The sequence below is a fragment of the Carya illinoinensis genome, chromosome 9 (genome assembly GCF_018687715.1).
Source record: "Carya illinoinensis cultivar Pawnee chromosome 9, C.illinoinensisPawnee_v1, whole genome shotgun sequence".
Lineage (NCBI taxonomy): Eukaryota > Viridiplantae > Streptophyta > Magnoliopsida > Fagales > Juglandaceae > Carya > Carya illinoinensis.
In genome coordinates, this window is record NC_056760.1 from 38,787,501 (window position 1) to 38,805,856 (window position 18,356).

Below are 18,356 nucleotides of genomic sequence, written 5' to 3' on the forward strand. Positions count from 1 at the left end.
TTTGAATCATGTGAGTTTCTCTTTTAATGTTCTTTTCACTAAGTATTTTCCCAATTTGATTTAATTTCCCATATCCAGTTCTTTCTTAACCCTCACCCTGTGGCCTATCATTACAACCTTAATAAAGACCTTTTGATCTTTGATTTTGGTGTTGACTACATTAGTGGAGAGGATTTCTGAAAATTGGACTTATGGGGTTAAGTTTTAAGAGAATTCTTCTGATTTTGGTTGTTCTACTTTTATCTGAGTTTGCAGGTGGTTTGAGGTTAAATTGACTATATCACACACACACTCAAGGTCTTAGCTTTAGGTTGAAGTAAACGCCTAACTCTTGCTTGACAAATTGTAAAATTTTTGATTGATTTTCTTGCTATCTTTGATATTAAAAGAGTAAGATACTAGAGATGAAATCTAAATTCATAAAAGCTTGGTGAATGATGATACTTCTCTTTGGGGTCGAGTTGATATTGCCTAAACTATCATTTGTTTTTCTTTTTGTTTGAGGACAAACAAAGTTGTAAGTTTGGGGGTATTTGATGGCTTGCAAAATTTCATATTGCAGATTTTACAAGTTCGCTCGAGCGGAGGCTTTTGGCCGCTCGAGCGAATTCAGGCAGATTCAAACGCTCGACTGCCGCTCGACAGGGAGCTCGAGCGGGTTGCTGAAAAACGAAGATCGCTCGAGCGGAGACATTGGCCGCTCGAGCGAAATCAGGCAGAGTCGAACGCTCGATGTGCGCTCGATAGGACGCTCGAGCGAAATCAGGCAGAGTCGAACGCTCGACGCGCGCTCGACACCCCGCTCGAGCGAACATCGTATTTTGACAGATTTTAGGTTTTCCGCCGTGGGACCATATAAAAGGCCATTCTTCACTCTAGAGCCGCGAGTTTTGACTGGAGAACACTTCTTGGGAGAGAAAAACACAGTTAGAGGGATTCAATTCATCTGTTTTGGAGACGGAATTCCAATTTATTGCACGTACGTTGGATTCATACACGAGCACGGACGGGAGAAAGGCGTTGAATCGTTCCCTTGAGCTTTTGACGACCAGTTGAGGCTGCAAGGAGGATTTTTCAGTGTTTATTTTCTTCTTCCCATCTTCTCAGAACAATTATGGTGAATTCGTTTATGTTGAATTCCAATTCTAGCATGAGCTAAATTTTCTTCTTTCTAGGAAAACGATGTAACCTAATTCCGAACTATGCTTGTTTGTCCATGCTAATTTAATGCAAATTCTCTCTTTGTTTATCTGATTTATTCTGAGTTTAATGCTTCTAATTAACTGGCCATTGATTAGATGATTATTAATCTTGTGATTTGCTATCGAAAGAGGGAATCATAGGGTAGATCTTGGATATTTCAGCATAGGTAAGTATAGAGCTCGAAAGACTTGTATGAACCTGTGTAGTAATTAAATCATTGGTCTTATTGCGTTCTTGATTATTTAATTTGCATACTCTTGTGTGAATTGATAAACTAGAATCACTTCCAATTGACTATCGAAAGAGGCTTTTGGATGAATTAGAGATTTGCTAATAGACAAAAGAGGTTTAAGTTAAATTAGCTGGATGAGAAAAGCATAGTGAAGAATTATGGTGAAATCGATTTCCTAGAAGTTTTCTTCCCTATTGAATTTGATCTTCAAACATCAGTTTTACTTTCTTTGCTTATTTCTCTTGAGTTGATCTAATTTTATTTGCTACTACAAAAACCTTAGCGATTCCTCTAGATAAAATTGAGATTAGCATAATTTTGGTATTTGGCAAGAGTAAGGTACCAATCCCTGAGGACGATACTCTTCTTATTACTTTACTATAAAACTACGATACTGTGCACTTGCAGTTTTGCACCGGTCAGTCCAGTATATTTATGGGTAACTAAATTCTCAAGTAGGGTTAGGTATGAACTTACACATTAGATGGTGTTTCTAATTTATTTTTGTAAAGGCAAAAAAGTTGGCCATGATTAGATGAGTGAATGATAAGGCTTATCTTATCATATTATTTATTATTGTTGGATGAATGTAAAAATGTCTAAACAATGTTGAGTCTATCTAGAAATATTAGGAGTTGTTTAGATAAGTTCCTGAAGTCAAAATCGAGTTCTGTTAGCAGTACACTTATCCAGAAGAAATCGGAACAGAATTCAGTCTATATCAGAAGAAGTTATCCCGAAATGTTAGCAGTCCGTCGGGACGCGTTTTCGCGTCTGTTGCTAACCGTCAGCAGAGTCCTACTACAACTAGAACTGTTTTCAGATCTTCTATTTAAAGGGGACTCGGTTTTGTATCTCCTCAAGGACTTCAAGCCACGAATTTTACAGAGGATATTCTGTGTGTTTATGAGAGAAAATTCACTTGAGAATTTTCATGGGATTTTTCATATCTTCTTGAGTGTGATCGTGCTTTGAGTGCGAAGCAACATCGATTGGGTTTCAGCCTTTGGAGTTCCAAAAAGGGAGGTCAACATTTGAAGATCGCCAGAGGTTCTGGCTGCTACTGTGGTAGAAGACAAACGGGTCGTTTGTCTAGGCAAGTAAGAGAGTCGAATTGCAAAGGTTTTGTAATTGATTATTACTTGTAATTGTTCTTCAAATAATGAGATTGACTTTCCTGGGTTTGGCTGCCCCGTAGGGTTTTACCTTTAAAGAGTTCTTTAAAGGGTTTCCCTTCGTAACCAATCGTTGTGTCTTGCAAGTTTGATTATTTATTTTAAAGTATTTGATTCATTTCATAATCTTTATAATTGAGATCTAACTAATTTGTTCAAGGAAATTGGTAGACAATTTCGTGGTTTTACAGGAGTACATTGGGAATTTCAATTTTTAATTCATGCACTGAATTTTCAATTGCTAAAATTCTTTTGTTTTATCATTCTCAATTCATCGTTGATGTTTTCTTTTCCGAATAATCATAGAATTTATTCTATTTATGGATTCAGTCATGCTTTTTCTATTGAATTGATTAGTTCTTTGATTATGTTTGGATCAGTTATTTATCTATATTGATTTAGTTTTTTGTTGCAATATCGCTCTCTGAGTATATTGTCGTCATTGGATTTTCTCAATAGGGGTAGTAATTTACGTATTTTAAAAGTGGTAAATGATTTTTCAAATGGTTAAATTTGATTTAATCTTGGTTTATAAATCTATACCTTCCGGTTGATAATTTCATAAATTGAGTTCCTAATTGAGTTATCCAATGAATTAAAAATAATTAAAATACAGGATTTGTGCAAGAGATTCCCGACGCTCTACTGTTCGTCAAATTTGAGTACTTTTTCCATTAATCACTTTGCTTCACTTTAATTTACGTTTAAAATTAATCTTTTTTCTCCATTACTTATTTAATATTTTTCTTTAATTTCTTTATTCATCTTGCTATTCTTTTAATTTGTCTCCCTGTGGAATTGATACTCCAAAACTGTGCTACAACTACTGCGTTATTCTTTGGGCATAATCAGGTGCCAATATGCACAAAAACTCATAACATGACTTTTCGACTTTCCAGAATCCCTAATTCCACACACACATCTCCACTTTCTTCTCCTCCCCAAAATCCCCTTGCCAGAAGCCACACATATTGATGCCATTGCATGTCTATAAAGTGTCGAATACAGTGTTCCCTCCTCCACAGACTCAACGAATTGAAGACTCCTCCACAGGATTTCATTGCAGACGAGTCTAAATAGGTCTCCTCCTCATCTTCCTTTGAGGTTGATCTCCATCTTCTCCCATTTTCCATAACTATAATCCCCACTACATTTGACATTTTGTTATCCTCTTTTGATATATCAAGCAAGAGCTAAGCTAAAAAATTGCACATTTTTGACACAAGCCTTTTGATCAATCTCCTCCACTCTCCATTATTCTCGATTTGTGTAGAAATCGTGGGGTTTTCCTATCCTAATCTGGACGACAATATTCTAGTGTGCAGGTATGTGATCCTCAATCGACCTCTTGTGGACTCTCTTACATGTACCACAGGTTATTTGATTTAGTAGTTTCTAAATCTTTATCTCTAATTTCCTTTTCTATGTCCTGTGTATATTTTGCATCTAGACAATGTGTGAACCCCCCTTCACCCTGGCCGTTGTTTTCCTTGAATTGTTAGGAAGATGTACCTATTTTTTTTTTGTGTGACCATTTGCTATGTCCTTTATGGTGGTTATACCTCTTCTCATTTTGGTAGACTAATTTGACTTGTAATTACAATTAGTTCATGATTGTCTTTATAAGAATATTATGGTTGCACTTGTAGAATAAGTTATTTATTCTGTTTATATCTCCGCCTTCAGGTGTGGTGATCTAAGATGTGGGAATTTGATTTTTTTTTGCACTAATATGGACTTCTAATGACAACCACAGTCTTTATTAGCAACTTTCCAATGGCATGAATTAAACATGGCAATAGAGGCCAAAAATGATGGTCATTCAACTAATGTTAGCTTCATTTTGTGCAAAACATACTCTAATGTGGTTGGTTTTTGACGTACTGGTGCATTTTTAGACTATACAAGAGAAGGGTTCATTTAAGCACTTATTGTAACTTTTACCTCTTCAATGTGTATTGGAGTATTTAAAAACTGGCTTGGTCGAATCGTCTAAGGCTTCATCTTCATCTTTTCACTTTGCTACTCTTTCAAAGTGATAAGCTCAAGCTGCTTGCAGTTCTCATCATAATGTTGATTGAATATTCTTGTGGGAAAGGTGGTGATAGTGCCCTATATGATTATTTTGCTAGGATATACAAGAATGATGGATTCTTTTCACTAATAGATATGGATGATGACAAGAGGTTAAAGAATATTTTTGACACGAATTCACGAAGTAGGACAGCCTACAAATATTTTGGTGATATCGTCACATTTGACACCACATATTTGATAAACAGGTATGGGATGTCATTTGCACCATTTGTTAGTGCAAACCACCATGGCTAGTCAATCCAATTAAGGACAGGATTGATTTCTAGTGAGGATACAAAAATGTTTATATGGTTGTTTCAAACTTGGTTGAATTGTATGGATGGTGAAGCTTCGAAGACTATTATCATAGATCAAGATAGAGCTTTTAAAAATGCGATTGCGCTCATCTTTCCAAATAGCTAACACAGATTTTGTTTATGGTACATACTGAAAAAAGTACTTGAAAAGCTCGATTCACATGGTGTATACAAAATTTGATTGAAAATTCAATTGTTAAAGTGTAAGTATGACTCTCAAACATTAGAGGAGTTTGAGAAATGTTGGGAAGTGTTAATTACAATGTACAACTTCTAGGAGAATGGTTGTAGAGTTTATACGCCTAGTGTATGTATTGGGCATTGATAATCCTTAAAGAAATTTTCTGGGCTGGAATGCGTACAACCCAATGAAACAAGAGCATGAATGCTTTCTTTGACAAGTATGTTTATGCTAGGACAAACTTAAAAGAGTTTTTTGATCAGTTTGATAATGCGTTGAGAAAGAGGATTAAGAATGAAAATGGGGCAGACTTCCATTCATTCAATGTCACAATTCTCATCATCTCTATTAGGATTGAACCTGCTTGGGCCAGTCCGGACCCAAAAAACCAACCAGATAAGCCATTTTTGGAAGTCCGGTCTGGTCCAGTCCAATTTTGGAAGGATCGAATTCATTCGGTCTAGTCCCCGTCCTTGGGTTTTTCACCCCGGACCGGACCAAATGAAAATATAAATATATAATTTATATATATTATTTATATAAATAGTTGTATAAATTAATTATATACTTTTTATATAATTATTAACTAATGTTAATATTTATAATTATATACTAATATAATTTTATGCTAATACTAATAGTCTAATATGGTATAAAAAAAATACTGATAGTTCGATATAGACTATAGTTATACCTATACTAATATAGTTATACTAAATCACTATAAGTAATAATAATATATAGGCTTATAGCTATACTAATAGTCTACTATTAATACTATTATATAGTTATATTAGTCACTATAATTAATACTAATATATAGCTATACAATATACTTATACAGTTGTACTAATACTATTAGTCTATTATATAGTTTAAATTCTAATATAGGCTATATAGCTATAACTAATACTAATATTTATATTAATACTAATACTTTAGACTCTAATATAGTAATGTAGAATATTGTTATACTTAATCACTGATTTACCATAACTAATATTATTAATATATATCTATACTAATAGTCTAATACTAATACTATTATATAGTTATACTAATCATAATAACTAAATCACTATAAGTCTATAACTATATATATTTAGTATCAATGTATTATTATATTATTTAATGTATAACTATAATATATAGTACTAACATATATTAATATATTAACATATTATAAGATTTACAGTATAAATTACAATATATGTATAAATTTATAATAGTATTAGTATAGTTAACTTAATATGTTAGTATTCAATCACTATAACTACATGGATTATTATTAATAAGAGTATTACTATTATTTAATATAGTATTTTAGTAATACTACTAGTATAGTTATTAGTTAATATAGTATAGTATTAGTACTAGTGTAATAGTGTATTATTATTTATTAATTTATTAGTTATAGTAAATAAGTTAATAACTATTACTATATACTAATAGACTAATAGTATTATATTTATACTAATATATATTAATATTATATTTATGATTAATTTTATTTTTCTTTCAAGTTCTTTTTTGGTATTTTTGCCTTAAAATTGGATAAACATTTAGTGAGTTTAAATTGTTAGTGAGTTTTCACTGTTGGGCCAAAAGATATAGGATATAAAAATTTTGGCCCATTTAGAACAGGGTGGATCTACCAGACTGGACCGGCCCCGTTCTTAGGTTGTTCGGTCTAGTCCAAGCTGGGAAAACTCTGGACTAAATAGGTCCGATCCAGTCCACAAAACCTCTCGGGACTGAATCGAACTCTCTTCTAGTCTCTGTCTCTCCACTTGAAAAGATATTTCAGGACATATACACTAACTATAAATTTAGAAAAGTTCATAAAGAAGTAATAGGGATGCTTGGTTGTCTTCCAACTCTACACTGCAAGGATGGTGTAATTGCAACATACCATATAGAAGATGAAGTCTTTGTTGATGATTTTATCAAGGAGGTAACCCATTCGATGTATTTTAATGAGGCTAAATGCGAGGTGAAGTGTTCATGTGCCTTGTTTGAGATGAGAGAAATCATGTGTAGACATGTATTAGCCATTATAAGAGTTAAGAAAGTCCATTCGGTGACAGAAAAGTACATATTAGATCAATGGAGAAAAGACATAAGAAAGACATACGATCTCATAAGAAGTAGTTATGGCGTAGTTTATGTGAGGCTAAAAGTAAGTAGATATTGACGTATCATCAAGATACGCTACGATGTCACCATAATTGCAGCGTCATGTGATGAGCATGTTGCGGATATGATAGATAAGTTATATGCAATGACTGACATCTACTGCACCAAGAAGCCACCCCACCCATCAAAATTGTTCCAACGTTGTAGTCACAATCTTCAATTCAACTATAGCTGGGAGTTTGAAGAAAGTACTGAGTCCCCTTATAGTGAGAGGCAAAGGTAGACCACCATCTCGCAGAAAATAAAATCAATAATTGAGAGAGTGAAACCCATGACAAAGAAGGCTACTTAAAAAGGAAAAAGTAAATAGGTAAACTCAGTGCTCCGTTTTGAATATTTGAGCTTTATCTGGTACAATAGTTTGTTAGACGTAATCTTGTTTTTTATTGATTTGTAGCTACATGGAAGAGATGGCAATGTTGTCGACACATATAGGAATTGATTTGGGCAAACAATTGTTAGGACACAAGAAAGTGTTCTCGTTCAAGTTACATACCTCTTACTACCTTTCAATTATATTGTTTTATTAATGCTAGGAGAAATTATATGATTCTAACATTTTTCTTTACGGGTTACTTTGATCTAATTTTTTTTCTTTATCTATTGTTAGCCGCCTCAAAACACTACCGAAGTGTTGGACTTTAGTGGAACCTAGTTTGGCTTTACAGTGATTGAGACTCAGGAAAGTTTAATTAATCTTGTTTAACTTCGTCATTCTCTCTAAAGTGATTGATTTTATTATATGTGAGTTCATTTTTAACTAATATATTATATTATGTTCATAGATGTAACTTGGGGTGGATAGAACCCAATCGGATAACTTGCTTGGGACACAACCGTGGCTATAAGTCAATGTAGTTGAGAAAAATCTGGTTGATGAGTAGAAGTAGAGAACCTCTCGTTTTATGCGATATATATAGAATTTGTATTTCAATTTCTCTTAATTTCTTTTCCTTTTATAGAATTTATGCGATATATATATATATATATATATATGTATAGAATTTGTTTACAACCTTGGCTATAAGTCAATTGTTAGTGCTCGTTGTGTAAAAACCTTTTTTGCTTGGGAGGATCGAGGGAATTAGCTGCAGGGACATCTACATGTCTTGTGTGGACAAAATTAAGAGGCTTTGCTGCATGCCCAAGCATCCTAGCCGATCGAGCTTATAAAGCATGAGATTTTGAGCATTATTTGCCAGCTTGACTTTTACATTTTATTTACGTCGGCAAGCATGCATGCATCATACTAGGTTCATGAAATATTTGCGGTAACCCAGAAGGAGAGATCAAGCTAGCTGGAAGATACCCTTACAGAACCACCACATGAAATATATTACCTGTTTTTCACATGTTCTGGTTCCAATTTAATTTTATGTATTTGACCCCATACTTCATACTGGTTGCATGTTTCACCCCCCATGAAGTTGTAACCCCATGGACCATTATCAAGAAACTAATAATGGAAAGCAAATAAATGATCAAGTTAAGTCCATGGGAACAATAAAACCATTCAGCAAATTAAAATACGCAATGAAGATAAATAACCATACAAGTATATATCCAATCAAAAAGCACAACTAATTATAGATGCAACTTAAAAATAAAATATTTTTGGGAGGTTGCGTTAAGCACAACAAACTTGAATCTTGGATTTTTGGAGCACTAAAACAAACAGATTCCAACACAAAACTATGTCCATTACATATTAATATGCTAAACATATCTCACATGTTAATATGCTAAACACAAAGATTACGTCCATTAGAACAAAGTGAGCAATATGTTGGTCGGTTGAGATTACAAAGTTCCCGTTTAGTCGGTATTGACTGTGACCATATCAAGTATAATGAAATTAATATAGAAATCACCCAATAGATACAAAGAGGTGTGCGTTCAAGCCAGATGTTTGATGTTTACAAAGTTCCCATTTAGTCATTGTAGACTCTCAACTCCCTCTTTACAATCTTTTCCTTTCGTTTTTGAAACTCTTCCCACTTCCTTAACAACTCAATTTCCATCTTCACAAGTTCTTTTTCTCTTACCTTACTGCTATATGCCCATTTGAAATAGTTACAATGTAGTAATTTCTAATTATAGACAAACAAACGACATGTATGTAAAATATCAAAATTTTGTACAAACTCAAATACACATCACAATAATGAAGATTGTTTCTACCTCTGTATTATACTTTGAACACCCAAAGAATAATCGTTCTGAACTACTTGGCGTGTTCAATGTTCTAAGTGAAGCGGGCTTCCCAAAGGTGCACATTGGGTTGTTTCTTGAAGTATGACATCATATCACAAGAATTACATCCTGTCACATGTGCACATTGCATGTCTTTACTATTTACACCAAAAGATAATTTTTAGCACAATTTTTTTCAAACCCAAACAATGTCAACATACAGTACCACACATTTTCTTCAACAAACATGTTCCCAATCTATAGCCCATAAACAATGTCAACAAATCAACCAAAGAATAACGAAAATCTTTGCCAACCAAATGCACACATTAGGCAACTCAGTATATAATCTTTTTAACAAGAGATACATGTTTGTTCAGCCACATCAGTATATTACCCTAAAACATTTTATCATTTAAATTTTTAAACAAGAAAAAATTGTAGCCTAAAAATTTGCAACAATCCATTATTTTCTAATTAATTTTATTTATCCAAAAAAGACCCTTCCATTCGATGTCCAATTCAAAAATAGATTATCTAATTCTATATACAACTCATAAAAACAACATGTTATTCTCTCAAAGAAAGAGTTGCACCCGTCTAGCTACATTATCCACTCACATTATATACATATAAAAATGCATATCATAAAATGAAAATTACATACCTAAGCTAATAATATATCTAATTGTATTAGTAATTATGATGTAAGAGTCTTTCAAATTTCCTAACACATCTTCTCAGTTTTCTCAACGCATGACTTTTTAGTTTCTTAACCAATGGATTCATAAAATTTATTTAGGAAGCCTATAAATTATTACATTTGATTGTCAAAGTTATTTTGGCATACCATATCAAAAGCTTTTGGAACATTTTTTCACTCAAACAAATTATGTAAGCTCTCCCATCACTAACATAGAAATAAAACTAACATAGAAATAAAACAGAGTGAGGGAGGAGGAGATCAAGATGTGAAGAGGACGATGGTTTAGGGTTAGGGCTCAGAACAAAAAATGGGGGCGGGATGGATTTAGGCGGAGATGAGGTGAAGAGAAGAGAATGGAGAGAGAGAGAGAGAGAGAGAGAGAGAGAGAGAGAGAAGAGAAGAGATAGAATGCAGAGAAGAGAAGAGAAGAGAAGAGAAGGAAGGCCCAATCGAATGAAACGAACTGTTTTAGCTCACCACCCCCCCAAAATGAACCGTTTCATTTAAATCCATTTTGTTATATTAGATCCAACGTACCTTGCTCCAATTTCATTTAAATCCCCTTCCCACCCAAAATTCAGTCAGCTGAAGTAAAATAAAATAAACCATTTCATTTAACGGACCAGGTGGATTGATTCGTGCACGCGTGGTCGTCCCTCAAATCGACTATATTTAGATTTTTCCTTCCTTATTATAACAATCTTTTGAACCATCATTACCTGTATCTTGTCTTCTGGAACGATTTTTATCATGATATAATTATGGGATAAATAGTAAGTAAAGAATTGATGAAACCCGTTTTGAAAAGAGAGTTATAAACTTATAGGTGAGAAGATCATCTAATTGGTAATTTAAATTCGTTGTATCGTTTCCCCTTTCTTTTCTAATTTTTTAGAGTACTTCATGGATCTTGAATTTAATTAAGGATATTTTTCTCGCATGATTCATGTTATTCTAATTAATTACTGCTCACTTAATTTTCTGATACACTAGTTTTTCCGTTTGTAAATTCTGATTAATTAGTATTTATATGGCGACACTGAAGAAATAAACGTTGAAATTAATGAAAGGGGTGCTGGTGATACAACATTGCGCTTATGTTGGGCTTGGGCTTGGGCTTCTCATTGTTGCTTTCGAGTTGGGGGGGGGGGGGGGGGGAACCATCTTTGTAATGCTTGGGTGCATACAGCAGGCTGCAGTACTAACATGCATCCTTGGCTTTCTTCTCATGATGTCTAAAAAAAAAATAACAAAGAAATATTAAAATTTTTGGCATGATGAATTTTTTGAGTAATATCATGAACACCGTACGAATAAAAAAATTATTTTATTTTTTATATTTTGATAAAACATTAAGCACTCGTTTGGTTATTACAACTGAACTTTGCTTAATTTAATCTAATTTTAATTTGTATATAATATCCAAATACAAAATTCTTAAATTATTAAATTTTAATTTATCTTTATACGTAGAATTCCCAACTTCTCAACTTAGCACCTTTTTATACGTGATATTTATAATTTTTTTTAACTTTTCGTAAATAGTATTAAACTTATCTATAAATATCTAAACATATTTAAATTTAGAAAAAATCTAGTTGCAAGCATATTTGTGTACTAATATGTGCACTAATTTATTGTGATTGGTAAAAAAGTAGATTTTATTGAAAACCGTACTAATTTAACTTTTAAGTATGAAATAATCAGTATTAGTACACAGATTAGTACGCAACTTTACTTATATATAGAAAAACTCTTAAATTTATTTTAGATGAACTCTACATAATTCAATCTACCAATTCAACTCATTACTATGTATAAAAAAAACTCAATTTACATCTAAACATTGTGTCAAGAAGATGTTAATCATTAAATCACTGACTATGGTGTTATTATATAGTTTCAAAATACATTTACGTGGAACCAACTCATTTTTGTACACTTCAATACCATCTAATTCTCGAATGGATCAAAATACTTCTAGTTTTCCCGCGCAACAACGTGCCACCATCTTCGTGCGCCGCCCAGTTTGAAAAAACGAGGAAAACACGGTTCAACGTGGGCCACATGTAATAGGAACACGTCGGTGCACCAACTCATGCTTAGCTGTCATTGTTTACCACCGCACGATCAAGACCGGCTCAGCTTCGCGGATGCTTCCCTGAGAAGATTTCTCACCGCCTTCGGGGAACAATAATTCGAATTTCAAAAGTTTTCACACGAAGCTTTTATCTCGTGTGTAATGTGTATATATATATATTCTCGATAGCTCGCTTGTGAGTCCATTTTCTGATTTCAAACTTTTGGAGCTCGCAGAACTACGTTGTAACCGCGATTTCTTGACTACTGAGTATGGAGGTGGACGAGAGATCTGAGGACGGGTGTATGACGCCGAGGCAGAGTCAATATCAGATTCCCGCAATCTCCGTTTGTCCGCCGCCGCCGAAGAAAAAATCGGCAAGCAGAACGATGCAGGACCCGCCGAAGAACGGGTATTTCCAACCGCCCGATCTTGATTCCCTGTTCGCTGCTATAGTTGCCTCTTAGAGCAAGAAGGGAAGCCTGTGCTGGGCAAAGCGTCATGTTTTGCTTTCGCTTTTGTTGATTCAAGATGAAAATAGAGCTGTTTTGTTTGGTAGAGAGAGCATTTGATTACTTTGTATATTTGTAGTAGTTTTGGTACGGAGCAAAACGAATTGCTTGCGTAGATGAATTATCAGCAAAAGTATAACCAGTAATTCTATTTAGATTATGGATTCATTCCTTAGTTTGAGCCCTCGTTGTTCTTCTGTGATTTCTTGTTATTTTGGGGGATTGATTTAAGCAGCATTCATTTCCAGTTGCAGGCAGAGCTGAAGAATCAGAGGAACTGCATTGGGTGACGGGTTTTTCACTTTGTGAAATGGATTGTTTCCTAAAATTTAAGACGGAATGCTATTCAAATTATTTTTAAATGTAAAAAATTTATCTTAATCATTGGAAAATGAATGTTATATTATCATGTAATGCCCTTTTTTGTGTTTTCGCCTTCAACCATGGTTGTACTGAGTGAATATGGTACGTAGGATTTTGGAAAGTACAGAAATATGATAGTCAGGAAAGGAAATAAATAAAGAATAAAGAGAATAATATTAATGAGATAAAACACAAATAAATAATAGAAGGTGGAAAGAACTTAGAAGATTTCCCCATCAATTTAAAAACAAGTAGCTTGATTTAGAAACAAAAATGCGATAAAACTCTAATAAACTGCCATATGTTGTAAAATAATATTTTTATAAAATAAATTGTATGATCATCTTGAGCTAGCCGTCAAATGTATAGTGCATAGTGATAGTATAGTGAGCTAGCGGTCAAATGCATAATGCTAGTCATTAAAAGTATAGTCTCATTTTGTACTCCTATATATATCGTTGAATCCTTTAAAAAATTCATAAGTTTCATAACCTCTCTGAGCTCTATCTCTTTCTCTCTCCTTTCGAAAGTTTTATAACACGTTATCAGCACCAAAGTTCTGACGATTTTGAAGCTAGTAGTCCTCTACTTCAAGTAAGTTTTTCAATATATTTTTATAGTTTTCAAAATGAATATAAAATGTTAAACATACTTATGTTCCTGATTTATATATGTAGAAAATGTCAAATCTTACAAAATTAGAATTCGTTACTCTTGACATTTCTGGAAAAAATTATTTATCTTGGATCATTGATGCTGAGATCCATCTAGATGCGATGAACCTGGGAGATACAATTAAAGAAGGAAATCAAGGATCCCTGCAGGACCGTGCTAAGGCAATGATTTTCATTCGGCACCATCTTCATGAAGAATTAAAAACTGAGTATCTAACGGTGAAAGATCCACTTAATTTGTAGAATGATTTAAGGGAGAGATATGAACACCAGAAAACTGTAATTCTCCCAAAAGCTCATCATGATTGGATGCACCTAAGATTGCAAAACTTCAAGAGTGTTAGTGAGTATAACTCTACACTCTTTAAAATTAGCTCGCTATTGAAATTATGTGGTGAAAAAGTCACTGATGATGACTTATTAGAGAAGACATATACTACTTTTCATGCCTTGAATGTACTCATGCAGCAGCAGTATCGAGAGCAAAAGTTCAAAAAATATTCTGAACTTATATCTTGTCTTCTATTAGCTGAGCAAAATAATGAGCTTTTGTTAAGAAATCACCAGTCACGTCCTACTGGTTCTATATCATTCCCTGAAATGAATGGTACTAGATTTACATTATTCCCAGAAGCGAATGGTGCATCTTTTCAAAGAAAAAGAGGGTGTGGACGTGGTAAGAAAAACTATAGAAGTGGGGGTCCTAGAAGTGACCACACTAAAAGAGATAATAATAGCTATACACCGTACCACCAGAAGTGGTTCAACTCAGAGAATGACAAAGGTTCTCAAAATAAAATTTTAAAGAAAAATGAAGATGGATGCCATAGATGTGGTATGACTAGATATTGGGCTTGTACCTGTCGTACAGCTAAGCACTTGGTTGACTTATACCAATCTTCTATAAAAGAAAAAACAAAGAAATTTGAAACAAATTTTGCTGAACCATCATATGCTTTAGATTCTATAGATGGAGAAGATATTACAAATTTTAATGTTTCTGATTTTTTTGAGGATTCTAGTGGTAGAGTTGATCATGGAAGTGTTCCTTTTTAATTAATGTATTTCCTTTATATTATTATAAAATATTTTTATATTCTGCAATGTTTTGTAGTAATGAAAGTTTTATATATTTTGTAGAATCATAGGTCTTATTGATAAACTTTCTATCTCTAAGATGAATAATAGAGATGTATGTCTGGCTGACAGTGCTACAACTCACACCATTCTTAAGGATAAAAAATATTTTCAAAATCTAACATTGAGTAAAGCCTATGTTCATACCATTTCTGGTTCATCGAATCTAATTGAAGGTTCCGGAAGAGCTTATATTGTGTTGTCTAATGGCACCAAATTTTGTATTGATAATACTCTATTTTCTTCACAATCCAGAAGAAATTTATTGAGTTTTAAAGATATACGTCGTAATGGTTGTCATATTGAAACTATTAACGAAGACAAAAAAGAGCATCTTCTCATTATTAAAATAATTTCGAGCCAGAAGCTCGTATTAGAAAAACTGTCTGCCCTCTCATCTGGATTATATTATACAGAAATGAGAACAATTGAATCACATGTTGTAATGCACCAGAAGTGCATTGATCCCAAAATATTTATGACTTGGCATGATCGCCTTGGACATCCGGGATCAATAATGATGAGACGAATAATTGATAATTCGTATTGGCGTCCTCTAAAGAATCAGAAGATTATTTTACCCAATGAATATCCATGCTCTGCATGTTCTCAAGGTAAATTGATTATCAAACCATTTATCTCAAATGTTGTTTTTGAATCTCAATCTTTTTTACAAAGGATTCATGGGGATATATGTGGGCCTATTCAACCATCAAGTGGACCGTTCAGATATTTTATAGTTTTAATTGATGCATCAAGTCGATGGTCACATGTTTGTCTACTTTCCACTAGAAATGACTTTCCACTAGAAATGTTGCATTTGCTAAACTTCTTGTACAAATAATTAAGCTACGAGCACAATTCCCTGACTATCCAATTAAAACTATTCGATTGGATAATGCAGGAGAATTTACATCTCAAGCTTTTGGTAATTATTGCATGTCAATAGGAATAGATGTTGAACATTCAGTTGCCCACACACACACTCAAAATGGTTTAGCTGAATCATTGATTAAAAGGCTTCAGCTAATCGCTAGACCTTTACTCATGAAATCAAATCTTCCTATTTTTGCTTGGGGACATGCTATAATTCATGCAGCATCATTAATTCGAGTTAGGCCATCAGCATATCACAAATATTCACCATTACAGCTTGCATTTGGTCAGCAACCAAATATTTCTCATCTTCGTATTTTTGGATGTACTGTATATGTTCCAATTGCACCTCCACAACGTACAAAGATGGGCCCTCAACGTAGACTTGGGATATATGTTGGGTTTGATTCTCCATCTATTATCAGATACCTTGAGTCTTTTATAGAGGATATGTTTAAGGCACGTTTTGAGGATTGTCATTTTGACGAATCCATTTTTCCAACATTGGATAATGAGAAGTTGGTGCCTGAAATACGACAGGAAATTACTTGAAAAAATAAAACTCTTTCCTAATTTGATCCTCGTACAAAAGAATGCAATTTAGAGGTTCAAAAGATTATTCATTTGCAAAGTGTTGCAAACCAATTACCGGATATATTTACTGACACTAAAGGTGTGGTAAAATCATATATTCCTGCTGTTAATGTTCCAGCAAAGATTGCAGTCCCTGAAGGACAAGTTGTCAAAACAGCAATAGGCGAGTCTAAGATATGCCTGAAGCGTGGACGGCCTATTGGTGCTAAGGACAAAATTCATCGGAAGAGGAAAATATAAAATGAATTTGGTACTCCTGAAGAGTCCATACCAACACAAGCCATAAGAGTAATTGATGCTCCTGAAGAGAGTAAATCTCCTGAGAAAGAACCTCCTGAAGAGGTATTTCATGAAATGTCTTCCCTTGAAGAGATACAGGTATCTGAAAATAACGAGATCTCGATACATTTCATGAGTACAGGAGAAATTTTAAATAGAAATAAAACTGTTGTCGACAACATATTTTCATATAAAATGGCTCTTAACATTACTAGAAGTAATGAAGAAATTGAGCCAAGAACTGTCGAAAAATGTCGACGTAGAAATGACTGGCCAAAATGGAAATCAGCTATTGAAACTGAATTAAACTCGCTAGCAAAGCGAGAGGTCTTTGGACCAATTGTACAAACACCAAAGGGTGTAATGCCTGTTGGATATAAATGGTTATTTATACGTAAGTGTAATGAAAGCAATGAAATTGTGCGATATAAAGCACGACTTGTTGCACAAGGTTTCCTGTAGAAACTGGGGATTGATTATGAGAAAACATACTCTCCTGTTATGGATGCAATCACATTCAGATATTTGATCAGTTTGGCAGTTATAAAAAGATTGGATACGCAATTGATGGATGTGGTCACTGCATATTTATATGGATCATTAGATCATGACATATATATGAAAATCCCTGAAGGATATAAAATGCCTGAAGCTTCTAATTTGAGTACATCCAGAAGTATGTATTCTATTAAGTTTCAAAGATCTTTATATGGATTAAAACAATCCGGACACATGTGGTATAAACGCCTTAGCGAATATCTATTAAAAGAAGGATTTGAGAATAATCCAATATGCCTATGTGTTTTAATTAAGAAATCAGACTCCGGATTTGTTATTATTGTGGTTTATGTTGATGATCTAAATCTTGTTGTAACTTCTGAAGAGATCAGAAGAACCGCTACATATTTAAAGAATGAATTTGAAATGAAGGATCTTGGCAAAACGAAATTTTGTCTCGGCCTGCAGCTCGAGTATTTGCCAAATGGAATTCTCATTCATCAGTCAAATTATACAGAGAAAGTCTTGAAACACTTTTACATGGACAAAGTTCATCCCATGAGTACTCCAATGGTTGTTCGATCACTTGATGTGCAGAATGATCCATTTCGTCCTTGTGAAGACAATGAAGAAATTCTTGGTCCTGAAATACCTTATCTCAGTGCAATTGGAGCCCTGATATATCTTGCAAATTGCACTCGGCCTAATATTGCATTTTCAGTTAATTTATTTGCAAGATATAGTTCTGCACCAACTAGAAGACATTGGAATGGCATTAAAGATATCTTTCGATACCTTCGAGGTACGGTTGATATGAGATTATTTTATCAACATGGTTCAAGTCCACAATTAGTTGGATATGCAAATGCAGGTTATCTTTCAGATCCACACAGAGGTAGATCTCAAACTGGATATGTATTTACTTATGCAAATTCTGCTATATTATGGAGATCTGTCAAACAAACACTATCTGCTACCTCTTCAAATCACTCAGAGATCATTGCAATTCATGAAACAAGTCGAGAATGTATTTGGCTAAGATCAATGATCCAACATATTCAAGA

General features: G+C 33.7%; 1 protein-coding gene across 1 annotated transcript; it reads left to right on the forward strand.

The window, feature by feature from the left end:
* The first annotated feature begins 12,535 nt into the window (after positions 1-12,535).
* LOC122276675 (cyclin-dependent protein kinase inhibitor SMR4) lies at positions 12,536-13,052 on the forward strand. Its single transcript, XM_043086553.1, has one exon. The coding sequence runs from the start codon at positions 12,632-12,634 to the stop codon at positions 12,824-12,826; it is 195 nt and encodes a 64-aa protein (XP_042942487.1). The 5' UTR covers positions 12,536-12,631; the 3' UTR covers positions 12,827-13,052.
* Positions 13,053-18,356: the final 5,304 nt, after the last annotated feature.

What these genes read in the sequence shown, in the direction of transcription:
- LOC122276675 (XM_043086553.1), top strand. Translation starts at nt 12,632, where the DNA reads ATGGAGGTGGACGAGAGATCTGAGGACGGGTGTATGACGCCGAGGCAG.